At 35.2% G+C, this 27,770-nt stretch overlaps 1 protein-coding gene across 1 annotated transcript in view; it reads right to left on the reverse strand.

Moving 5' to 3' along the window:
* CCDC7 (coiled-coil domain containing 7) overlaps positions 1-27,770 on the reverse strand; it is a gene marked incomplete at both ends in the record, with an annotated part of 247,453 nt that overhangs the window by 4,801 nt on the left and 214,882 nt on the right. Inside the window, 6 exons of the mRNA XM_082681635.1 lie at positions 1,088-1,171; positions 3,307-3,390; positions 7,274-7,357; positions 21,034-21,117; positions 22,965-23,048; positions 25,209-25,292. Of these exons, the coding sequence (XP_082537761.1) occupies positions 1,088-1,171; positions 3,307-3,390; positions 7,274-7,357; positions 21,034-21,117; positions 22,965-23,048; positions 25,209-25,292 (504 nt within the window). The remainder of the gene's footprint in view (positions 1-1,087; positions 1,172-3,306; positions 3,391-7,273; positions 7,358-21,033; positions 21,118-22,964; positions 23,049-25,208; positions 25,293-27,770) is intronic.

Raw genomic sequence — 27,770 nt, forward strand, 5'->3', positions numbered from 1 at the left:
TAAAATTTTCTTTAGAGCATTTAATTATAAACTCACCATTAATAAGTATAAATTAATTAACTTAGTTTTGTTGATAAAAGGCATGACATTTTAAATTGAATGGATGTAAATGAAAGCACTTTACTGCTGTGTCTAAGGCTGTTATTCAAAACTGACAAGGATTCCTATTAATAAGCAACACTGAAGCAAAAATTAACTGAAAGAACCTAACCAAAAATACTCTGAAAATTAAAGACATGGAAAAATGGCTTATCGTAATACACCAAATTTAACTGCTTGGTTCCAACAATTTCATTTTTACACCACCCAGCTTTTCCCCAGTTAAAAGCTGTTGGAGCAAGTAATATTTATTTGATTCATTTACAACACTACTTTTTTACAGGAATAAAAGCAAGAATATAATAAAATAAAGCATTCAAAAGCAAAGTTTCAGAAATCTTGCCTTAAATTTCAGTGAAAACATGTATTTTGGTGCTTATATCTAAGGATTCAGTTACTTTCCAATGCTAGCTTTCAGCATCAATTCTGTAAAAAGTTCATAATGACAGTATTTCTTGCAACAAAGAGAAATATATCGAACCCTGTTACTCCAGGACTAAAGCAGTAATCTGTGAATAATAAAACTCAGCTAGAGAACTCCACTCTAGTAGAGATATAAATTTACATACCAACTTAATTATGTAGAGGAAATTGGTAATCAGTGATATAACTGTTATGTTCCTCTTCTTATGCCACTCATCAACTAGCTTTTTTGCTTTTTCAATTCAAAGCAATATTCCTTTCTAAGCCAGCAAGAAAGTGAGTAGAATCACAGTTATAAATACTTAAACCAAGCATATTCTAAGGTCATTAGAGCATTGGATCATATGGATTACTTTCCAAATGGATGAGATTACAACTGAAAAATATCCAGCTAAATTTCCATTGACAGTAAATACTAGAGTTTAATCATAAGAGGAAATTCATGAAGATTATTGCCCATTAATACTAACATACAGTTACTGTTATCATTAATGATTCATAGTTAATAAAATCCCAGAGAAGACATAAACCATAAATATTAAACTTGGAAAATTCTTGTTCTTACCAGGGTGACTCTGATGATGTGTCTTGATTTCACCAACTGCTTTTTCTCTTCCAACAGTATCTCTCATGCGTTGTATATCAGTCTCTATGGATAGAAAACAAATTTCAAAACACATTATAAGGTAACCATTAACACACAAGTATGTGTGTCTTTGTGTCTGTGTGTAGTACTAACTTAATTAGTACTTGTATTACAGAAAAGAAATAATATAATGTCTGCACTGCACAATCATAAAACATTAGAATTTGAAGGGCTCTTAGCAATCATATAAGCCTCATGATATTGAAGCTTAGAGATGTTTTGTGATTTGATTGAGAACACACACCAAGATAATGCAAAACTGAGTACAAGCTGATGCCCCATAATTCCTTAACCAGTGCTTTTCATACACAATGCACTGTCCCATACAAACTTCAATCATCTTGGGGAGTTCGTGTAAATGATATAACTGCCCAGTTTACACTAAGAGGACACTCATACTGTTAAGGATATACCTATGAGTGGAACGTGGCATTTTTTCCCCACTGGTCAAGAGACAAACCATGGTCCCACATTACGGAAAGTTACTACCAGGTAGAAATTCTTTGACTCTCTCAAGAATGTTTAATGCCATTTTTAAGGCTATGTAAATCAAGCAGACATCAAAGATGTACTAGAGTAACAAGATATTCTGTAGTCTAAGAAAAACTGCCTATCAGGTCCTCTTACTATGTACACCTTGTAACTGGGGAGGGGGAAATGGGTAAATCTGAGGCAGTACCAGCATTGGGACTGCATCCCATCCCATCTGAGTTTTTATGTGATTTGGACATTTGGCGGGATTTAGAAAGTACTAACTAGGTCAAAGGAGAGAAATAACATTCACGTATTTTGTTTTAATACATGAAAGTTTAAAGAAAAATTCATATTGAAAGAGGGGTTAAGTAGGATTGCTGACTTGGGTCAAATTATGTGTCCAGTGTTTTATGAATGAAAGCTAGTTACAGAAGAGCATGCACCAGAGGTTGGAAACCTATCCTGAACCTGACACCATAAGGTGGATCTTACTTTGTTGTAATGGCTGAGACCAGAAGTAAGTGTTAAAGAGCCAATTGAGTAGATATAATTGAGGCTCTCTGGTTTTTCTCCAACTGGTATAGGTTAAGAATGACAGGCCCAGTTGAAAGAAGCATGTAAAGATGCTTATATAAGCAAGGAAGCATTAAGAAGAGCATTTGATAGCAGATAGCAGATAGAATTAAGGACGAGGGAAAAGGGAGTATGTGCTAGAGAAATCTGAAATCTAGTAAGAATCACAATTTCCCTCCTCACAATACCCTCCCACTGCTTAAATTATTTTTTAAGCCTACTCTTCCTGAAGTTCCTAGTATATGATCCACACTTTACTGTTTCTTTGCATGTCTCATATTTTTGGGGGGTTTATACTGGGCGTTCTAGACAATATCTTGTAAGAAATCTGGATACTGAGTTCCTCTCCCCTTTGGAGGCTTGCTGTTGCTGTTTGCCTGATTATTTATTTAGTGACTTGGCTGGAATATATTCTATTGTAGAGAAGTCTCCTTCTCTGCAGTGTGAATCTTCTAATGTTGCTCCTCTGGGGGCACAGACTTGGGCATGCAAACAGTCACCTTTGGATGACACTTGTTTTTCCTGCTGACTGTCTCTTTCCCTTGTTTTTCTGTTAAGCTCTCTGCCTCCTTTAATATCACACCAAAGATCAAGAAGCAGTGTGTCAAACACTATAACACCAAGACAAGTGGCAGTAGTGTAAACTACAGACTATGTAACAAAACTAAACACCTCTACTTCACCTGAGATACTGAAAATGTGCCTGGTATTTCAATTATATAGAGGGAATTGGTAAGCAATGAAATCTCTCTTTTAATCCCATTCATAAGCTAGCCTTTCTGCTGTTGCAACTAGCCTGAAAAAGAAAGTGAGTAGCACTTAAAATGCTTCCATCAAGCATATTCCAAGCTCACTGTACCACTGAAATTTTGAGGATCACTTTTTAAATGAAGGAGTTCTAAAATTCACAATATGTAAATCCATTGATAATAACTGTTGGAGTTCCACTAATTATAGGAGGGAATTTATGAAGACATTGCATCATGTAATAACAGCTTATAGGTACTGTAATCAGATTCAAACTTAAATAAACTTAAATAAACTCTAGATAAGATAAATAAGCCAGAACAGACTTGAAATATTGTTCTTACCAGGATAACTCTTGGATTGTGTCTTGATTTCACCCTTTATTATACCTTTTCCAACAGCATCTGGGAAGCGCTCTGTATCAGTGTCTATAGAAATAAACAGTTTCAAAACACTTTTGTAAGGTAAATATTAACATGTAGTTGTGTTTGTTTGTAATACTCCTTTAATTAGCATTATTTTATTATAGAAGAATTATAATGAAATGTCTTACTTTCAGAATCAGTACACGTTAGAATTGGAAGAGCCATTGGCAACCATATAAGCCTCATTATATTGTAGCTTAGAAATGGTTAGTGATTTGACCAAGACCACATAGTCAGGTAGCGATAAAACTGATCCATAAACTGATGCCACATTAATTCCTTAACTAGAACTTTTTCCATAAAATACGAAGTTTCTTGCAAATTTAAGTCATCCTATAGAGTTTATCTTAATAAATATAACTGTCTTGTGTACATTAAAAGCACATTCATATCATAAGGATATATCTGGTGAGGCCGGACATGACATTTTTTTCCCAGACCAAATTGCAAACAATGGGCATCACAGTCACAGAATGTTACTGTGAGGCAGAAATTCTTTGACTTGTCCAGGAATATTTTAATTCCCTTTTTAAAGGCCACGTAACTATATGTCAGTAGACATCAGTGATGGAGAAAAACAAGTAGTAATTTGTAGACTGGGATAAAGTATCCTCTCAGGTTCTCTTAGCATGTAGACCTTCTATGTGGGGAGGAAGAAATGGGTAATTTGCAGGAATGTGAGCATTGATTGGTATTGCACTCACTCCTTCCATTTGAGTCTTTATGTGATTTTCACTTTGTTGCTGGATTCAGAAATGATGATATAGGTCCAATGATAGAAAAAAAATTGAAATTTATTTTAAAAAATTTTATTTTGCAAAAGGAATACTTAGAATTGGTGACTCTGGGTCACCTGTTGTGTAAAATTTTGTGTGGGCAAAAATTGGTTCTAACACAGCATGTAAATGAAGTTGGAACCTGTCATATCCAGAATTTATAGACTGGAAGTCTTGCTTCGGAGAAATTGCTGAGCTCATGAATATTTCAAACACTCTCTATCACTGAGGCAGCACAAATTTATCACCACTGCAATCTAAACAAAGGTGAAGACCACATGGGGCATCACTACTAAAATCAAAGACACGTTGGATTGGGCAGAACAAGTTTTTAGTAATTAAGTTACAGCATTTGTGAAAGTAATGTCTGCTATAGCAACACATAACTGGAGAACATCAGCAGACAAACTTTAGCCCTCTGGTCTTTCTCCAACAGATATAATTAGAAGAACTGATTCATTTGATCTGAGAAAGCAAAGGAGCCTTAGGTGAGCAGGGAGGCAGTAAGAACAGCCCTTGAGGGCAGACTGAATTAAAAACTAGGAGCATAATAAATGATATGGGGTGGAGAAACCTAATCTATTAAGAGCCACAATTTTGCTCCTTCACAACATCCTCCCACTGCTTTTAAGTATTTAAAAAAAATCCTATCCTGCTTGGAGTTCACTAAACTATTTTTTAAAAAAACATTTAACATACTATACTATATGCCCATTTAAAATGTGTAATCAATGGTTATTAATATAGTCACAGAATGTGTAACAATCACCATAGTCAATTTTAGAATCAACTTCAGATTCATACTAATTAAATTCCAGGTAAATGCAGAAACATGACTGACACATAGTTTTATTCCCTTATCTCCATTTTTGTGCTACTGAATTACATGTTACACATATAAAATTAAAGACATTGTTAAAATTGTTCTTATAATTTCTTTATGAACCTTTATAACTTTTAAAGAAGATGAGAGACAAAAAATTAGAGCAAGTTTGGTATATATTTACACTGTTTGTTATATCAGCATTCTTATTTACAATCTTTGGTTCTTTTCATTGGTTCCTATGGACTCAGGTTACCATCTGGTGTCATTTTCTTACTCAAATTCATCCTTGTTCACACCATCTTCTTTGCACAGCTCTTGTGAAATATATTACATATGTCTATATGTTAGAGGCTCAACAATACATTTTATACCTATTGTGTTATACAATTGCCTTTTAAATCAGTTAAGAGAAGAAAAGAGACAAATATGCATTTATATGGTCTTTTGCAATACTAGAATTATTCTAAGCCATGTTTTTTGTTTATTTTTTGTTTCTTTTTTGTGTATTCAAATTACTGTGTGAGATCATTCACTTTCAGTGGGAAAAACTTCCTTTAGCATTTCTTGTAAAGTGCGTCTGCTAGCAGTAGATTCTCTGGAATTTTTTACTTGGGAATTTCACCATTTTTGAAAGATGGTTTGCCTGATATAAGTTTCTTGGTTGACAGATTTTTCTTTCATCATTTCAATATTCCATTCCACTGCCTCTGGTCTCCATAGCTTCTGTTGCTAAATGAAGGTTACTGGGATTCTGTTTTATACCATCAGTTGGTTTTCTCTTGTTGCTTTCAAGATTTTATCTTTGTCCTTGTCTCTCAACATTTTTACTATGATGGGTCTGGTTGTAGATTCTTTTGTGCTTATTCTATTTAAATTCACTGAGGTTGAATGTGTAGATTAATAATTTTCATTGAATAGTTTTCACAATTTTCAGCCATCTTTTCAAATATTTTTACTGCTCCTTTCTCTCTCTGTTCTCCTAGTATTCCCATACCTTTAGTTTGCTGTTTCTTCCTTCAGACTAATCCAATCTCTTGAACCCCTTAGGCAATATTTTCATTTCATTACTGTACATTTCAACTGCAGAATTTGCTTTGGGTTCTTTTACATTAATTTTTATTTTTAGTTGATAATGTGTATTTGACAAAATATTTTCATGGTATCTTCTTTTTGTAAAAGTTTTTTTTTTTTTTTGATGTGGACCATTTTTAAAGTCTTTACTGAATTTGTTACAATATTGCTTCTGTTTTATGTTTTGGTTTTTTGGCTGCAAGGCATGTGGGATCTTAGCTCCCCAACCAGGGATCGAACCCGCACCCCCTGCACTGGAAGGCGAAGTCTTAACCACTGGACCACCAGTGAAGACCCTTATTGTGTATCTGTTTTCCTTTAATTCTTTGAGCACATTTATAATAACTACTAGGTAGTCATTGTCTGCTAAGTCCAACATCTAGGATTCTCGCAAGCATATTTTGTTTCCTACTTTTTCCTGTGCTTGGGTCACAATTTACTATTTCCTTACATGTCTTAATTTTTTTTTTTTACTAATAACTGGACATTTAAGATAATATATCATAGCATCTTTGGACTCTGATCTCTGTTTCCCTTTCTGAGGCTTGTTGTTTAGTGTGCTTTCTTGCTTGTTTGTGTACAGTGATTTCTCAGAGTTATCTTACTAACATATCTTTCCCCTGAGGTGTGAAGCCTTGCACATTGCTCCCAGAGGACATATCCTTGGGCATGCACACAGCTAGCTGCCTCTTGATGTTTGTGGTTTTAACAGGGCTCTGTTTGAATGTCTATTTCCCTTTTTTCTCTATTTAGGTGTCTTCTTTCAACATCACAGAAAACACCATAGAGAAATGTGTCTAGCACTGTTACTTCAGGTCTAATAAAGAGGGAATTGATAACCATCTGTTATATTCATCTATCACATTCCTTAACTAACCTTTCTACATTTGCAAATTCAGAACTGTCTATCTAAGCTGAAAATAGAAAGTGAATAGAATGTAATTGGGCATATTTATTTGTACCAAGCATATTCTAAGTTTATTAAAGGACTGGTTTTTATGGATTAGCTCTTAAACAAATGAGCTCTAAGACTAACAATATGTAGCTAGTTTTACATTGATATTCAATACAAAAATTCAACTAATTAAAGGAAGGAGTTCTTGAAAACTTTTGCCCATGTAATAATAAACCATAGATACTGATGTTATTCATGATTCTTAATTAAACTCCAGAGAAGATAAGGAAACCTGAAATCTTAGATTCTTGTCCTTACCAGGGAGATCCATTGATTGTATCTTGAATTGTCCCTTTATTACACCTCTTCTAGTTTTATCTGTCAAGCCTTTTACATTAGTCCCTGTAGAAACAACAAATTTCAAAACACTTTGCATGGTAACCATTTACATACAAACGTGTGTGTGTCTGCATGTGTGTGTGTGTCTGTGTGTGTGTAGCACTAACTTAATTAGCATTTATTACAGAAGATGAGTTTTGTTGAAATGTCTGGTTTGGAGAATCACAAAGCCTTAAAATAGAACAGATAAAGCAATTACATAAGTCACATTATATTGAAGTTTAGAGGTTCTTTAACCAGTACTTTTCTATAATTCCTTAACCAGTACTTAATTCCTTAACCAGTGCTTTTCAATATAATGCTATCTCTTACATAAGTGGAAATCATCCCAGAGAATTTATGATGGCAATATAATTTCCAGATTTATATTAAAAGAACACTTATTCTGCAAGGATGTACCCAATGAGGCAGAACTTAACATTTTTTTTTTTTCCCAACAAGACAAGATGTAAACCATAGTCTTCTTAAGTCACAGTAACTTACCATGAGCCAGAAATTCTCTGACTTACTGGACATTTTAATTCCCTTTTAGGCTATGTAACTGTAAACCATGTAGGTATCACTGATTTAAAGAGTAACGCGATATTCACTGAATTGAGAAAAAGTGTCTCTGAGATTCCTCGAGCATGTACACTTTATGTCTTGCAAGGAGGAAATGGTGAAATTTGTACCACAAGCAGGACTCTGATTGGATCCATTTCCATTTGAGCTTTTATGTGATCTAAATTTTTGCTATAATTAACAATGATTAACTATGTTCGATGACATGAAAAATACATGAAAATTATTATAAAGGTATTCACACTGAGAAAGGGATAACTAGGACTGGGGACCTAAAGGGTACATCCTTGGGCATGCACACAGTTGCCTTTTGATGTTAGTGGTTTTAACAGGGCTCTGTTTGAATGCCTGTTTCCCTGGGTTAAAAGTTTAGTGAATGCACTACCAAACGTAAGGTAGATAGCTAGTGGGAAGCAGCCGCATAGCACAGGGAGAACAGATCGGTGCTTTGTGACTGCCTGGAGGGGTGGGATAGGGAGGGTGGGAGGGAGGGAGACGCAAGAGGGAAGAGATATGGGAACATATGTGTATATATAACTGATTCATTTTGTTGTAAAGCAGAAACTAACACACCATTGTAAAGCAATTATACTCCAATAAAGATGTTAAAAATAAATAAATAAATAAAAGAGCAAGAACCCCCCCCCCCAAAAAGTTTAGTGAATGAAGTTGGTTCTAGTAGAGCATGTAAATGGAGTTGGAAACCTGTCATGATCCTGACATTGTCTAGTAGAAGACTGCTTTGAAAAAAGGGCTGAGCCCATGAATAAATGTAAAAGGTCACACTATGATTTTGGCAGCCCAAATGTACCATATTGCATTCTTCACAGAGAGGATACCACCTGGGGCATCATTAACAAAGTAAACAAAGATGCATCAGATTAGGCAGGCAAGTTTTCAATAAATAACATTTTGTGAAAGTAATAAAATCTATAGCCACACAAAATTAGGGAATATTAGCACATATATTTTAGCCACTCTGGTCTTTCTTCAACAGATATAACTAAGGTGAATGGAATCATTTGAATCAAGAAAGCAGGGGATCCTCAGATAAGCAGGGAGGTAATCAGAACAGCATTTGAGGGATGACTGGGTTAAGCACTAGGAATTAAAGGTATGCACTAGAGAAATCTTTAATCGAGTAAGAGTCACAATTTCCCTCCTTCACGGTATCCTCCCATTGCTTTAAATCTTTTAAAATCTCTTAATTTTTGTAGTTCACTAAGCTATTTTTAAAATATATAACATACCATAATATTCGTCCACTTAAAGTGTGTCCAAATCAATGGTTTCATTAAAAATTATATTCAGAGTTGTGTAACCATAACCACAATCAATTTTAGAGTCTACTTCAGATTTATATTATTAAATTCCAATTATATATAGAAATATTACTCCTATATAGCTCTGTTATCTCTTCCCCATTTTTGTGCTATTGTTATACATATTATACCTTTAAATATAAAAGAGTTTGTAATAATTATTTCTTTATATAACTCTGTGCCCTTGAAAAAAGCTGACAGAAGAAAGAAGAGCAAGTACATATGTACAGTGTTTGTTATATTAACCTTCTGGTTTACAATTTCTGGTTCTCTTCATTTGTTCCTGTGGATTCAAGTTAACATCTGCTATCATTTTTTACTCAAATATATCACAATTCTCATACATCTCCTTTGCACAGGTACTACAGAATATATCACTTTTCCATATTTTTATAGGCCCGACAATACAATGATATACATATTGTTCTATACAATCACATTTTAAATCAATTAAGAGAAGAAAGGACACAAAATATGCATTCATATTGTCTTTTGAAGTACAGAATTCCTTTTATAAACTTTAATCTATTTACTTCTATTTTTTACATGAACTTGTTCATGCAGTAGCCATAAAGTACATTGGGAACATATATTTTGTTTCACAAAGAAGGAGAAAAAACTGAAAAAATATCGTTGCTTATGGAAAGCTGCAAAAGGGAAGGAGAAAGCATGATGGAACAAAAGAGAATACAACCCAAGAGTCTTGCTCTTCAGACTACAGTTTAGGTTACTGTGTAAAAACAGTTTATACCTTGGCCATTAGGGCTGCTCTAATTACTTGGGGGTCTAGAACTTCAGAGCACTATTTTTGTTTCAGGTTTGTTTTCTGTTTCCCAAGTGAAACACCTTATTGTTTCTTATGATTATTAAAGTAATACATGGTTAACTTTTAAAATTCCACATATGAGTGAAATCATGTGGTACGTATTTGTCTTCCTCTGTCTGACTTATTTCACTTAGCGTAACACCATCAAGGGTATTACGGGTTCCTCCATGTTGTTGCATACGCAAGATTTCATCTTTTATGGAGAGTAGTATTCCATTGTATATACACATACCACATCTTTTTTACATTCTCACCAACAGTGTATTACGGTTCCCTTTTCTCCACATCCTCTCCAACACTTTTTGTCTTTTTGATAATGGCTATTCTGACAAATGTTAGGTAGCATCTCTTCATAGTTTTGATTTGCGTTTCCTTAATAGTAATAGTGAACATCTTTTCTTGTGCCTGTTGGCCATCTGCATGTCTTCTTGGAAAAATTTCTGTTCAGCTCCTCTGCTCATTTTAATGGCATTGTTAGCTTTTTTGTTTTTGAATTGTATGAGTTCTTTATATATTTTGGATATTTATCCCTTGTCAGATGTATCATTTGCAAATATATCTCCCATTTGTTAGGTTGTCTTTTCATTTTATTTATAGTTTCCTTGCTGTGCAGAAGCTTTTCAGTTTGATGCAACCCCATTTTTTCATTTTTGCTTTTGTTTCCCTTGCTTGAAGAGACACAAATAGATAGTGCTAAGACTGATGTCAAAGAGCATACTGCCCATGTTTTCTTCTAGAGATTATGGTTTCAGGTCTTACATTCAAGTCTTTAATTCATCTTGAGTTAATTTTTCTGTATGGTGTGAGATAGTAGTCTAGTTTCACTTTTTTTGCCGTGTGGCTGTCCAGTATTCACAATATCATTTATTGAAGAGACTATCATTTCTCCATTGTAGGTTCTTTATTCCTTTGTCCTAAATTAATTGTCTATATATGCATAGGTTTATTTCTGGGCTCTCAGTTCTGCCTCATTGATCTTTATATCTGTTTTTCTGCCAACACCAGGCTGCTTTATATTACTATGGCTTTCTAATATAGTTTGAAACCAGGGAGTGTGATACTTCCAGCTTTGTTATTTTTTCTCAGGATTGCTTTGGCTATTTTGGAGGAGTCTTTTGTGGTTCCATAGAAATTTTAGAAATTTCTGCTCTGTGTCTGTGAAAAATGTCCTTGGGATTTTGATAGGGATTGCACTGAATCTGTGGATTGCTTTAAGTAATATGGACAGTTATTACAATGTTAATTCTTCTAATTCATGAGGATGGAATATCTTTCCATTGTTGGTGTCTTCTTCAATTTAACAATGTCTTATAGTTTTCGTATAAGTCTTTTCACCTTCTTGGTTAAACTGATTCCTAGGCTTTTTCTGCCTTTTGTTGAGACTGTAAATGGGATTGTTTTTGTTAATATGTTTTTCTGCTAGCCCACTGTTAGCATATAGAAATGGAACAGATTTTTGTATACTGATTTTGTATCCTTTACTGTATTTGTTTATTATTTCCAATAGTTTTTTGGTGGAGTCTTTAGGGCTTTGTATATACAAAACCATGTCATGTGCAAATAGAGACAGTTCTACTTCTTCCTTTCCAATCTGGATGACTTTTATTTTTCTTGCCTAATTGCTCTGGCCAGCACTTCCAACTCTATGTTGAATAAGAGGGGTGAGAGTGGCATCTTTGAATTGTTCTTGACCTTAGAGGCATAGCTCTCAATTTTTCACCACGGAGTATGACATTAGCTGTGGGTTTATCCTATATTATGTTGAGGTATGGCCATTCTATACTCACTTAATTGAGAAGTTTTATAATAAATGGATGTTGAATTTTGTCAAATGTTCTTTCTGCATCTATTGAGATGATCATGTGGTTTTTATTCTTTATTTTGTTAATGTGGTGTATCACACTGATTGATTTGTGGGTGTTGAACCATCCTTGCATCCCTGGAATAAATCACACTTGTATGACCCTTTGATGTATTGTTGAATTTGGCTTGCCAATATTTTGTTGAGGATTTTTGCATCCATCTTCATCAGAGATATTGGCCTATAATGTCCTTTGTGTGTATGCCTGTGTCTGTGTGTGTGTTGTATTTTTCTGGTTTTGGTATCAAGGTGATGTTGACCTCATAAAATGAGTTTGGAAGTGTTACCTCCTCTTCAATTTTTTCAAATAGTTTTAGAAGGATTGGGTATTAAATCTTTGAATGTTTGGTAGAATTCACTTGTGAAGCAGTCTGTTCCTGGACTTTTGTTTTTTGGGAGGTTTTTAATTACTGTTTCAATCTCTGTACTAGTGACTGGTATATTCAGATTTTGGAATTACAGAATTATTTTAACACATGCTCTTTTTTGGAACGGATTAAAATCACTGCCTAAGGTCCACTGCTTTCAGCCTGAAGAACTCTCATTAGTATTTCTCAAAAGGCAGGTCTGCTAACAAACAGTTCTCTCAGTGTTCATTTATTTGGGAATCTGTTTATCTCACCTTCACTTTTGAAAGAAAAAGTTCATGGTGACAATTTCTTCCTTCAGCATTTTAATACGGCATCCCACTGCCTTCTGGGCTACATAGTTTCATTCTTTTTTTGGCCACACCTCACAGCATGCAGAACTTCCCTGACCAGAGATTGAACCCATGCCTCCTTGCAGTGGAAGCATGGAAGTGCAGAGTCTTAACCACTGAACCACCAGGGAAGCCCCTGGGCTTCATAGTTCCTGATGCTAAGTAAGCTGTTAATCTTACCAGGGTTCTCTTTTTTAATGATGTGTTGCTTTCCCTTTGTGACATTCGAGAGTTTCTGTCTTTGTCTTCCATTACTTTTACTTGATGTATCTGGTTGTAGATTTCTTTGTGCTTACTCTTAGACTTCATTTGGCTTGGATATCCAGATTTATATTCATCAAATGTGCTTCCAAACTGTCAGCCATAATTACTTCAAATATTTTTTCTGCCCCCTTTTCTCTCAGCTCTACTTCTTCTGTAGTCATTAAGTGTGGAGATTCTTTCTTTTGACAATCAAATCTACTCCTGAACCCCTCTAGTAAATTTTTCCTTACAGTTATTGTACTCTCAACTCCACAGTTATCACTGTGTTTTTTTAACAAAAATAATTTCTATCTCTTTGTTAATATTCTCTATTTGATTAGACATTGTCATCAATATTCCTTTCTGTTTTAAGCATGGGTTTCTTTAATTCTTCAAAAATATATATAACTGTTTTATAGTATCTTACATCCGGAACCGCACTGTGGTCTGCTTTTTTTCCTTAGTTCATACTTTACTGTTTTTTTGCATATCTCATATTTTGAGGGGGGGCAGTGTATCTAATATATTGTAGGAAATCTGGATACTGAGCTCCCATCCCCTTTGAAGGCTTGTCGTTGTTTGCCTGATTAATTATTTAGTGACTGGGCTAAACTATCTTCTGTCCTACTGAAGTCTCGTTCCCTGCAGTGTGCAGCTTCTAATGTTGCTCCTCCGTGGGCACAGCCTTGGGCATGCATGCAATCACCTTTGGATGACAGTTTTTTTAAAATTTTTTATTGAGGCATATTTGATTTACAATATTATACAAGTTTCAGGTGTACAACATAGTGACTCACATGTTTAAAAAGTTAACTCCATTTATAGTTATTATACAATATTGGCTATATTCCCTGTATACTACAATACATCCTTATAGCTTATTTATTTTAAATATAGTAGTTTGTACTTCTTAATCCCCTACCCTTATCTTGCTCCTCCACCATTTTCTCTCCACTGGTAACCACTAGTTTGTTCTCTATATCTGTGAATCTGCTTTTTTATTATATTCACTAGTTTGTTGTATTTTTTAGATTCCATATGTAAGTGATATCATACAGTATTTGTCTTTGTCTGACTTACTTCACTTAGCATAATGCCCTCTATCTATGTTGCTGCAAAAGGCAAAGTTTTGTTCTTTTTTATGGTCAGTAGTATTTCATTGTGTGTGTGCATATGTACATCTTCTCTATCCATTCATCTGTTAGTGCTAGTGGATGCTTAGGGTGTTTCTATATGTTGGCAATTGTAAATAATGCTGCTATGAACATTCGGGTGCATGTATCTTTTTGAATTACTGTGTTTGTTTGTTTTGGACATATACCCCAAAGTGGAACTGCTGGGTCATATGGTAGCTCTATTTTTAGTTTTTTGAAAAACCTCCATACTGTTTTCCACAGTGGCCACACCAATTTACATTCTGACCAACAGTGTAGAAGGGTTCCCTTTTCTCCACACTCTTGCCAACATTTGTTATTTGTGGTCTTCTTGATGATAACCATTCTGACAGGTGTGAGGTGATATTGTGATTTGACTAGCATATCAGTATATTAAGTAGTGATGTTGAGCATCTTTTCATACATCTGTTGTTCAACTGCATGTCTTCTTTGGAAAAATGTCTATTCAGGTCTTCTGCCCACTTTTTAATTGGGTGTTCATGTTTTTGATATTGAGTTATATGAGCTGTATATATATTTTGAATATTAACCCCTTAACAGTTATATCATTTGTAAATATTTGCTTCCATCAGTAGTTCCCATTTATTTTTGCTTTTGTTTTCTTTAACAGACATATCCAAAAGAATATTGCCACCATTTATGTCAAAGTGTGTTCTGCCTAAGTTTTCTTCCAAAGTTTTATGATTTCCAGTCTTACATTTAGATCTTTAATCCACTTTGCGTTTAGTTTTGTATACGGTGTTAGAGAATATTCTAATTTCATTCTTTTACATGTAGCTGTCTGGTTTTTCCAGCACCACTTATTGAATATACTTCTCTTTTCTCCATTGTATTGTATATTCTTGTCTCCTTTGTCATAGATTAATTGGCCATAAGTGTGTGGGGTTATTTCTGGGCTCTCTATTCTGTTCCTTTGATCTATGTGTCTAATTTTGTACCAGTATCATACAGTTTTGATTACTGTAGCCTTGTAGTATAGTATGAAGTTAGGGAGCATGCTACCACCATCTCTGTTCTTCTTTCTCAAGATTGTTTTGTCTATTCAGGGTCTTTTTTGTTTCTATACTACTTTGAAATTATTTCTCCTAATTCTAAGAATGCCTTTGGTACTTTGATAGGGATTGCACTGAATCTGTAGACTGCCTTAGGTAATACAGTCATTTTTTTTTTTTTTTTTTTGCGGTACGCAGGCCTCTCACTGTTGTGGCCTCTCCCGTTGCGGAGCACAGGCTCCGGACGCGCAGGCTCAGCGGCCATGGCTCACGGGCCCAGCCGCTCCGTGGCATGTGGGATCTTCCCAGACCGGGGCATGAACCCAATACAGTCATTTTAACAAATATTAATTCTTCCAATCCATGAACATGGTATATCTTTCCATCTGTTTGTGTCATCTTCAATTTCTTTCATCAGTGTCTTATAATTTTCTGATTTCAAGTCTTTTAACTCCTTACATAAGTTTATTCCTAAGTATTTTATTCTTTTTGATGCAACTGTAAATGAGACTGTTTCCTTAATTTCTTTCTGAGTTTGTTGTTAGTATATAGAATTGCAATGTATTTCTCTATATTAATTTTGTACCTGAAAATTACTGAATTTATCCTTGAGCTCTAGTATTTTTTGGTAGCTGTTTTTAGGATTCTCTTTGTTTAGTATCATGTTGTCTACAAAGTGACAATTTTACTTTCCCTTTTTAATTTGGATTCCTTTTATTTCTTTTCTTGTTTGACTGTGGTGGCTAAGACTTCTAATAATATGTTGAATAAAAGTGGCAATAGTGGGCATCCTTGTTTCATATCTTAGAGGAAATGCTTTCATCTTTTCACTGTTGAGTATAATGTTAGCTATGGGGTTATCATATATGGCCTTTATTATGTTGAGGCATGTTCCTTGTATACCCACTTTCTGGAGAGTTTTTATCATAAATGGATGTTGAATTTTGTCAAAATCTTTTTCTGTATCTATTGAGATAATCATATAGTTTTTATTCTTTGTTAATGTGATGTATCACACTGATTTGCAGACACTGAAACATCCTTGTATCTCTGGGATAAATTCCACTTAATCATAGTGTATGATCATTTTAATGTATTGTTGGAGTCAGTTTGCTAATATTTTGTTGAGGGCTTCTGCATCTACTTTCACCCATGTAATTTTCTGTTCTGTGATATCTCTGTCTCATTTTGATATCATGTGATGCTGGCCTTATAGAATGACTTTGGAAACATTCCTTTCGCTGCAACTTTGTGCAATACTTTGAGAAGTATAGGTATTAATTCTTCTCTAAATGTTTGGTAGAATTCCCCTATGAAGCCACTTGTTCTTGGACTTACGTTTTTTGGTTATTTTTTTAAATTACTGGTTCAATTTCATTACTGATAATTGGTCTGTTCATATTTTCTTTTTATTCCTGGTTCAGTCCTGGTTGTCATACGGTTTTTCCAACTAATGTCTCATGATCAGTTGCACTTCTGTGGTGTCGGTTGTAACATCTTTTTCATTTCTGATTTTATTGATTTGGGCCCTGCATATTACTCTTGATGAATCTGGCTAAAGGTTTGTCAATTTTGTTTATCTTTTCAAAGAAACAGGTTATAGTTTCATTGATATTTTCCATTTTTAAGTCTCTATTTCATTTATTTCTTCTCTGGTCTTTATGATTTCTTTCCTTCTGCTAACTTTGTGTTTTGTTTGTTCATCTTTTTCCTAGTTCCTTTAGGTGTAAGTTAAGTTGTTCATTTGAGACTTTTCATGTTTCCTGAGGTTTGTTAGTATCAGTATAAATTTTTATTTTAGAACTGCTTTTGCTGCATCTCATAGATTTTTGGATCATTTTCTGTTCATTTGTCTCTAGGTATTTTTTGATTTCCTCTTTGATTTCTTCATGATCCATTGGTTGTTTAGTAGCATGTTGCTTAGCTTCTGTGTGTTTGTGATTTTTGCAGTATTTTCTTTTGGTTGATTTCTAGCCTCATAGTGTTGTGGTGGGAAAAGATACTTGATATGATTTCAGTTTTCTTAAATTTACCAAGGCTTCTTTTGTGGCCTAACATTCCTAGAAAATGTCCCATGTGGACATGAATGTGTGTTCTGCTGCTGTTGGATGGAATGTTCTATATCTATCTATTAAGTCCATATGGTCTAATATGTCATTTAAGGCCAGTGTCTCCTTATGGATTTTCTTTTTGGATGATCTGTCTGTTGACTTGAGTGGGCTTTTAAAGTCCTTTACTATTATTGTGTAACTGTCTGTTTCTCCCTTTATGTCTGTTAATATTTGCTTTATTTATTAAGGATCTCCTATGTTGGGTGCATATATATTTCCAATTGTTACATCTTTTTCTTGGATTGATCCTTTGATCATTATGTAATGTCCTTCTTTTGTCTTAAAGTCTATTTTGTCTGATATAATTATTGCTACCTGGGCTTTCTTTTGATTTCCATTTGCCTGGAATGACTTTTTCAATCTCTTCACTTTCAGTCTGTGTCTTTAGATCAGAAGTGAGTCTCTTTTAGGTAGCATATACAAAGGTCTTGCTTCAGCAACTCCATGTCTTTTGATTGGAGCATTTAGCTCATTTAAATGTAATTATTGATATGTGTGTTCTTATTGCCAAAAGAATAGTTAATAGTAGTTTTGTTAATAGTTTTTGGGTTGTTTTTCTAGGTCTTTTTGTTCCCTTCTTCTTTTGTTCTTTTGTGATTTGATGACTATCTTTAGTGTTATGTTTGGATTACTTTCTCTTCTTTGTGTATCTATTACAGAATTTTTGGTTGTGGTTACCATGAGGTTTATATACAGCTATCTATCTATCTATCTAAAGTTCGATCTCTTAATTTCAAACACATTTTAACTATGCTTCATTTGTACTCTCCTCCCCTCATGATTACTATTTTTGACATATTTTACATCTAATTATTTTGTGTATCTGTTAACTTCTTATTGTGGTTATAGATGACTTTACCATTTTTGTTTTTAATCCTTCCTATGAACTTTGCATATGGTTGATTTTCTACTTTTACTATATATTTGCTTTTACTGATGAGCTTTTCCTTTCATAATTTTCATGTTTATAGTTGTGGCCTTTTCTTTTTTGCTTAGAGATGTCCCTTTAACATTTCTGGTAAAGCTGGCTTGGTGGTGTTGAACTCTTTCAGCTTTTGCTTGCCTGTAAAGCTTTTGATGTCTCCATGAAATGTGAATGAGAGCTTTGCTGGATAGAGTATTCTTGGTTCTAGGTTTTTCCTTTTCATCAGTTTAAATATATCTTGCCACTGCCTTCTGCCTGCAAAGTTTCTGCTACAAAGTCAGCTGATAGCCTTATGGATGTTCCCTTGTACGTAACTTGTTGCTTTTCCCTTGCTGCTTTTAATATTCTCTCTTTAGCTTTAATTTTTGCATTTTTAATTACAAAGTGTGTTGGTGTGTTCCTCTGGATTGGGACTCTCTGTTCTTTCTGGACTGGGATTTTTTCATCTCCCTAGTTAGGGACATTTTCAGCTATTATGTTTAAATATGTTCTCTGTCACCTTTTTTCTCTCTTCTTCTTCTGGGACCCCTCTAATGTGAATGTTAATATGCTTGATGTTGTCCCAGAAGTCTCTTTAACAGTCTTCATTTCTTTCCATTCTTTTTTTCTGCTAAGCATCAGTGATTTCCACTACTCTGTCCTCCAGCCCACTGATCTGTTCCTCCGTACCATTTAGTCTACTGCTGATTCCCCCTAGTGTATTTTTCATTTCAGTTATTGTATTCTTCATCTTGTTTAGTGGTTCTTTATATTTTCCAACTCTTTGTTAAAAACTTCTAATTTCTCACTCTGTCCATCCATTCTTCTCCCAAGTTTTTTGGGATCATCACCCTGAATTCGTTGTTGGGTAGTTGTCTATCTCTACTTCACTTAGCTCTTCTTCTGGGTTGTATCTTATTCCTTCATTTGGACCATTTTCCTCTGTCAATTCATTTTGTCTAACTTAATGTTTATATTTCTATGTATCTGGGAGGTTGGTTCCATTTCCCAACCTTGGAGAAGAGGCCTTTTGCAAGAGACTTCCTATGAATCCCAGCAGTACACTGCTCTCGTCATCAGAGCTATATCCTCTAGGAGTGCCCCTATATGTGTTGTGCGGGTCCTTCTATTGTGGTAAGCTGATGGCTATGGGTGGCCAAACAACCCAGTCTGGTTGTTTGCCAGGACCTTCCTGTGTGGAGGCTGCCGGCCTCCACTGGTTGGCAGGGTTGGGTCACAAGGTGGCTGGCTGTAGAACCCTGGGGAGCCCTGGGGTTAGTTCTGTATCACTGGTGGATGGAGTCAGGTCTAGAAGATCCTGAGGCTGGGGCCAGCCCACCAATGGGTGAAGCCAGATCCACGGGACAGTGCCAGCCCAAAGGCAGGCAGTGACAGGTTCTGGGGTCTGGCTGCAGGGCTGAGGGCTTCCAGAGATGGCAATGGACTGCTGGTGGGTGGGTCTGGTTCGAAGCTAGAGCAAGCTTATTGGTGGGTGGAGTCAGTGATTCTGGGGCTGGTGCCTGCCCACTGGTGGGTGGATCTGGATCTCTGGCTGCAGGGCCCTGGGGGTCCTGGGTCTACTGCCTGCACATTGGTGTGTGGTGCCAGGTCCTAGACCCTCTGGTGTGCAGGTATGTGTCCAGGGGTGGCTTTTGGCTCAGAAAGTCTTAAAGCAGTCTCTCTTCTGATGGGTTGGGCTGTGTCACTGCCCAGTTAGTTGCTTGGCCTGAGGCTTCCCAGTACTGGTGCCTACAGGTTGGTTGTTGTTGGTGGGGTGGATTCCAAAATGGTGCTGCAGCACCAGTGGTAGAATGAACTCTCAAGAATGGCTACTGCCAGTGTCTATGTCCCTAGGGAGACTCTTCAAGATTAGCAGGTAGGTTTGACCCCAAATCCTTTAAATTACTGCCTCTATGCTGGGACCTGAAGCATGTAAGATGTTGTGTGTGCCCTTGGAGAGTGAAGCCTCTATTTCGCAGAGCCCTCTGGAACTCCTAAAAGCAAGCCCCACTGGCCTTCAAAGTCAAATGTTCTGGGGACTCATCTTCTTGTTGCAGAACCTCCAGGCTGGGCAGACTGATGTGGGGCTCAGACCCCTTATTCGCTGGGAAGAATCTCTGCAAGTGTAATTATTCTCCCATTCATGAGTTGCCCAAGCCAGGGAACTGACTATACTGTGACTCTGCCCCTACTACCTGCCTTGCTGTGGTCCCTTTTTTATATCCTTAGTTCTAGAAGACCTTTCTTGGTAGGTTCCAGTCTTTTACATCAATGGTTGTTCGGTAAATAATTGTAATTTTGCTATGTCCATGAGCTAAGGTGAGCTCAGGGTTATTACTCTACCATTTTCAATGACAGTTGTTTTAAAAAAGATTCTGTTGACTGTCTCTTTCCCTGTTTTTCTGTTAAGCTCTCTGCCTCCTTTGGTATCACACCAATCGAGAAGAAGTGTGCCAAACACTGTTATGCCAACACAAGGGGCAACAGTGTGAACTATAAACTATATAATAGAACTAACGGTGTCTACTTCACATGAGATATTGAAAATGTGTCTGATATTTTAAACATATAGAGGGAATTAGTAACCAATGAAATAACTACATGCTAAATCCCTCTTTTAATCCCATTCATAAAATAGCCTTTCTGCATTTGCAAATACAAAGCAACTATACTTCTAGCCTGAAAAAGAAAGTGAGTAGAACAGCATTTGGAATGTTTCCATCAAGCATGTTCCAAGCTCACTGTATCATTCCATTTTTATGGATCATTTTTTTAATTGAATGGATTCTAAAATTAAAAATATGCAGCTAATTCTCCATTGATAGCAACTGCTAGAATTCCAGTAATTATAGGAGGGAATCTGTGAAGACGTTTTATCCTGTAATAATAGCATATAGGTACTGTAGTCACTAAAGATCCAAAGTTAAATAAACTTCAGAGAAGATAAAAAACAGGAAATAGACATGAAATATTCTTCTTCTTACCAAGACGACTCTTGGGTTGTGTCTTGAATTCACTCTTCATAATACTTCTTCCAACAATATTTGGGAAGCGTTCTGTGTCACTCTCTATAGAAATAAACAGTTTCAAAATACTTCTGTAAGCTAAGTATTAACATGTGTATGTTTGTAGAATGTGTGTATCCTTTAATGAGATCTTTTTATTATAGAAGAAGAATTATAATGAAATGTCTGGACTGCAGACATAATACCTTAGAATTGGAAGAGCCATTAGCAGTTGTTTAAACCTCATTATATTGAGGCTTAGAAATGCTTAGTGATTTGACCAAGACCATATATCCAGGCAATGACAAAACTGACTCATAAACTGAGGTCTCATAGTTCCTTAACTAGGACTTTTCCCATAAAATACAAAGTCTTTCACAAATTTAAGTCATCCTAGAGAGTTTTTCTTAATAAATATAACTCTCTTGTGTATATTAAAAACACATTCATATGGGAGGGATGTACCTGGTGAGGTGGGACAAAACACTTTTTCATTTTTGTATTTGATTACTACATTCATTTCAACTCCTTTCCTCGAAGCAGTTTCTGTCTTTCAGATTTTATTTAGTGTTTAATTATAAATTTACCATTAATAAATATAAAATAATTAATTTTGTTGTTAAAAGGCATGATTCTTTTTTGTATTTTATTTTTAAACATCTTTACTGGAGTATAATTGCTTTACAATGGTGTGTTAGTTTCTGCTTCATAACAAAGTGAATCAGCTATACATATACATATATCCCCATATTTCCTCCCTCTTGGTCTCCCTCCCACCCTCCCTATCCCACCCCTCTAGGTGGTCACAAAGCACCAAGCTGATCTCCCTGTGCTATGCAGCTGCTTCCCACTAGCAATCTATTTTACATTTGGTAGTATATAAAAGTCCATGCCACTCTCTCACTTTGTCCCAGAATTGAACGGATGTAAATGAAAGCACTTTGTTGCTGTGTCTAAGGCTGTTATTCAAAACTGACAAGGACTCCTATTAATAAGCAACATGGAAGCAAAAATTAATTGAAAGAACCTAACCAAAAATACTCTGAAAATTAAAGACATGGAAAAATGGCTTATCGTAATACACCAAATTTAACTGCTTGGTTCCAACAATTTCGTTTTTACACCACGCAGCTTTTCCCCAGTTAAAAGCTGTTGGAGCAAGTAATATTTATTTGATTCATTTACAACACTATTTTTTTTACAGGAACAAAAGCAAGAATATAATAAAATAAAGCATTCAAAAGCAAAGTTTCAGAAATCTTGCCTTAAATTTCAGTGAAAACACAAATTTTGGTGCTTATATCTGAGGATTCAGTTACTTTCCAATGCTAGCTTTCAGCATCAATTCTGTAAAAAGTTCAAAACGACAGTATTTCTTGCAACAAAGAGAAATGTATCGAACCCTGTTACTCCAGGACTAAAGCAGTAATCTGCGAATAATGAAACTCAGCTAGAGAACTCCACTCTAGTAGAGATATAAATTTACATACCAACTTAATTATGTAGAGGAAATTGGTAATCAGTGATATAACTGTTATGTTCCTCTTCTTATGCCACTCATCAACTAGCTTTTTTGCTTTTTCAATTTCAAAGCAATATTCCTTTCTAAGCCAGCAAGAAAGTGAGTAGAATCACAGTTATAAATACTTAAACCAAGCATATTCTAAGGTCATTAGAGCATTGGATCATATGGATTACTTTCCAAATGGATGAGATTACAACTGAAAAATATCCAGCTAAATTTCCATTGACAGTAAATACTAGAGTTTAATCATAAGAGGAAATTCATGAAGATTATTGCCCATTAATACTAACATACAGTTACTGTTATCATTAATGATTCATAGTTAATAAAATCCCAGAGAAGACATAAACCATAAATATTAAACTTGGAAAATTCTTGTTCTTACCAGGGTGACTCTGATGATGTGTCTTGATTTCACCAACTGCTTTTTCTCTTCCAACAGTATCTCTCATGCGTTGTATATCAGTCTCTATGGATAGAAAACAAATTTCAAAACACATTATAAGGTAACCATTAACACACAAGTATGTGTGTCTTTGTGTCTGTGTGTAGTACTAACTTAATTAGTACTTGTATTACAGAAAAGAAATAATATAATGTCTGCACTGCACAATCATAAAACATTAGAATTTGAAGGGCTCTTAGCAATCATATAAGCCTCATGATATTGAAGCTTAGAGATGTTTTGTGATTTGATTGAGAACACACACCAAGATAATGCAAAACTGAGTACAAGCTGATGCCCCATAATTCCTTAACCAGTGCTTTTCATACACAATGCACTGTCCCATACAAACTTCAATCATCTTGGGGAGTTCGTGTAAATGATATAACTGCCCAGTTTACACTAAGAGGACACTCATACTGTTAAGGATATACCTATGAGTGGAACGTGGCATTTTTTCCCCACTGGTCAAGAGACAAACCATGGTCCCACATTACGGAAAGTTACTACCAGGTAGAAATTCTTTGACTCTCTCAAGAATGTTTAATGCCATTTTTAAGGCTATGTAAATCAAGCAGACATCAAAGATGTACTAGAGTAACAAGATATTCTGTAGTCTAAGAAAAACTGCCTATCAGGTCCTCTTACTATGTACACCTTGTAACTGGGGAGGGGGAAATGGGTAAATCTGAGGCAGTACCAGCATTGGGACTGCATCCCATCCCATCTGAGTTTTTATGTGATTTGGACATTTGGCGGGATTTAGAAAGTACTAACTAGGTCAAAGGAGAGAAATAACATTCACGTATTTTGTTTTAATACATGAAAGTTTAAAGAAAAATTCATATTGAAAGAGGGGTTAAGTAGGATTGCTGACTTGGGTCAAATTATGTGTCCAGTGTTTTATGAATGAAAGCTAGTTACAGAAGAGCATGCACCAGAGGTTGGAAACCTATCCTGAACCTGACACCATAAGGTGGATCTTACTTTGTTGTAATGGCTGAGACCAGAAGTAAGTGTTAAAGAGCCAATTGAGTAGATATAATTGAGGCTCTCTGGTTTTTCTCCAACTGGTATAGGTTAAGAATGACAGGCCCAGTTGAAAGAAGCATGTAAAGATGCTTATATAAGCAAGGAAGCATTAAGAAGAGCATTTGATAGCAGATAGCAGATAGAATTAAGGACGAGGGAAAAGGGAGTATGTGCTAGAGAAATCTGAAATCTAGTAAGAATCACAATTTCCCTCCTCACAATACCCTCCCACTGCTTAAATTATTTTTTAAGCCTACTCTTCCTGAAGTTCCTAGTATATGATCCACACTTTACTGTTTCTTTGCATGTCTCATATTTTTGGGGGGTTTATACTGGGCGTTCTAGACAATATCTTGTAAGAAATCTGGATACTGAGTTCCTCTCCCCTTTGGAGGCTTCCTGTTGCTGTTTGCCTGATTATTTATTTAGTGACTTGGCTGGAATATATTCTATTGTAGAGAAGTCTCCTTCTCTGCAGTGTGAATCTTCTAATGTTGCTCCTCTGGGGGCACAGACTTGGGCATGCAAACAGTCACCTTTGGATGACACTTGTTTTTCCTGCTGACTGTCTCTTTCCCTTGTTTTTCTGTTAAGCTCTCTGCCTCCTTTAATATCACACCAAAGATCAAGAAGCAGTGTGTCAAACACTATAACACCAAGACAAGTGGCAGTAGTGTAAACTACAGACTATGTAACAAAACTAAACACCTCTACTTCACCTGAGATACTGAAAATGTGCCTGGTATTTCAATTATATAGAGGGAATTAGTAAGCAATGAAATCTCTCTTTTAATCCCATTCCTAAACCAGCCTTTCTGCTTTTGCAAATACAAAGCAACCATTTTTCTAGTCTGAAAAGGAAAGTGAGTAGAGCAGCATTTGAAATGCTTCCATCAAGCATATTCTAAGCTTACTACAGCATTGAATTTTTATGGATAAGTTTTAAATGAATGGGTTCTAAAACTTACACTATGTAGCTAATTTTCCATTATTAGTAACTGCTAGAGTTCCAATAATAATAGGAGAGAATTAGTGAAAACGTTTCATCCTATAGTAATAGCATATAGGTACTATAGTCATTTAGACCCAAACTTAAATAAACTCGAGAAGATAAATAAAGCAGAAATAGACTTGAAATATTCTTGTTCTTACCAGGATGACTCTTGGATTGTGTCTTGATTCCACCCTTTATTATACCTCTTCCAATAGCATCTGGGAAGCGCTCTGTATCAGTGTCTATAGAAATAAAGTTTCAAAACACTTTTGTAAGGTATATATTAACATGTGTTTTTGTGTGTGAGTTTATGTGTGTATAGTACTCCTTTAATTAGCATTTTAAAATTATAGGACAACAATTATAATGAAATGCCTGGACTGTAGGCTCACAGGACCTTAGAGTTGGAAGGGCCGTTAGCAATCATACAAGCCTCATTATATTGAGGCCTAGAAATGGTTAGTGATTTGACCAAGGCCACAAATCTAGGTAACAACAAAACTGATCCATAAACTGATACCTGATAATTCTTTAACTAGGGTTTTATCCATAAAATACAAAGTCTTTTGCAAATTTAAGTCATCCTAGAGAGTTTATTTTAATAAATATAACTTTCTTCTCTACATTAAAAGCATATTCATATCGTAAAGATATACCTGGTGAGGCCAGACATGACATTTTTTTCCCATGTTAAATTGCAAACAATGGGCATCACAGTCACAGAATTTTACTGTGAGGCAGAAATTCTTTGACTTGTCCAGGAACACTTTAATTCCCTTTTTTTAAGGTTATGCAACTGTTTGTCAAGTAGGCATCATTGATGGAAAAGAAAAACAAGTAATTTGTGGACAGAGATAAAGCACCCTCTCAGGTTCTCTTAGCATGTAGACCTTTTCTCCCCTGTGCAGGAGGAAATGGGTAATTTGCAGGAATGTGAGCACTGATATTGTACCCCTTTCCATCTGAGTCTTTACATGGTTTTTACTTTTTGTTGGATTCAGAAATGATGATATAGGTCCAATATCAGAAAAAAATTTATTTAAAAGAATTTTATATTGCAAAAGGAATAATGAGAATTGGTGACTCTGGGTCACCTGTTGCGTAAAGTTTTGTGTGGGCAAAAATTGGTTCTAACACAGCATGTAAGTGAAGTTGGAACCTGTCATATCCAGAATTTATAGATCGGAAGTCTTCCTTTGGAGAAATGGCTGAGCCCATGAATACTTCAAACATGCTCTATCACTGAGGCAACACAAATTTATCACCACTGCAATCTAAACAGAGGTAAAGACCATATGGGGCGTCACTACTAAAATCAAAGACACATTGGATTGGGCAGAACAAGTTTTTAGTAATTAAGTTACAGCATTTGTGAAAGTAATGTCTGCTATAGCAACACATAACTGGAGAACATCAGCAGACAAACTTTAGCCCTCTGGTCTTTCTCCAACAGATATAATTAGAAGAACTGATTCATTTGATCTGAGAAAGCAAAGGATCCTTAGGTGAGCAGGGAGGCAGTGAGAACAGCCCTTGAGGGCAGACTGAATTAAAAACTAGGAGCATAATAAATGATATGGGGTGGAGAAACCTAATCTATTAAGAGCCACAATTTTCCTCCTTCACAACATTTCTTATTGCTTTTAAGTCTTTTAAAAAATCCTACCCTGCTTGGAGTTCGCTGAACTATTTTTAAAAAAACATGTAACATGCTATACAATTGACCCATTTTAAACATCCATTCTATGCTTATCAGTATATTCATAGAACTGTGTAACAATCACCATAGTCAATTTTAGAATCTACTTCTACTTATACTAAACAGATTAAATTCCAGGAAGATTTAGAAATGTTATTTTCATATTCTACATATATAGTTCTCTTTATAACTTAATTCTTATAATTTTTTCCCATTTTTATATATGAAACATATAAACATAAATTCATTTATTACAATTGTTTTTTAAATTATTTATTTACATAACTTTGTGCTACACAGAGAAACTGAGAGAAGACAAAGCATGTATATATAGTGTTTATTATTTTAACCATTTTATTTATAATATCTGGTTTTCTTTTCTGTCATTATTTAAAATGATATTTTCTGCTCTTTAATGCCTCTGCTGTCCATGCTATATTTCCATACTTTAAATTTGCTGATTCTTTCTTCTGACAGTGTTAAAATACTGAACACCCCCTACTGGATTTAAAAAAATTCAGTTATTGTACTTTCAATCCTGGATTTACATGTGTTCCTTTTCAAAATAATGTATTTCTCTTTGTATATATTCCCTATTTGATGAAACACTATCAGACCTTCCTTTCCTTCTAAATAATGTTTACATTTAGTTCTTTGAACATATTTATAATAACTGCTTTTTAGTCTAGTTTAGTTTTAGTTTTGTCCAATATCTAGGATTCTCACAGGCAGTTTTTTGTTGCATGTCTTTTTCCTTGTTATATGTCACATTTTACTGTTTCTTTACATGACCCATAATTTTATGCTGAAAACTGAATATTTTAGATATATAATATAGCATCTCTGCATACTGACTTCTTCCTCTTACAGGGCATATTATTATTGTTTTCTTGTTTATATATTTAGTTATTTGGCTAAAATATTTTACTGAAGTCATTTCCCTTAGCAGTTTGAAAGCATAACTGTTGCTCCCCAAGGGAAAAAGCCTTGGATAATAGTGGTTTTAGGAGTGTTGTCTTTG

This window comes from Grampus griseus (assembly GCF_964374135.1).
Source record: "Grampus griseus genome assembly, chromosome: 2".
Lineage (NCBI taxonomy): Eukaryota > Metazoa > Chordata > Mammalia > Artiodactyla > Delphinidae > Grampus > Grampus griseus.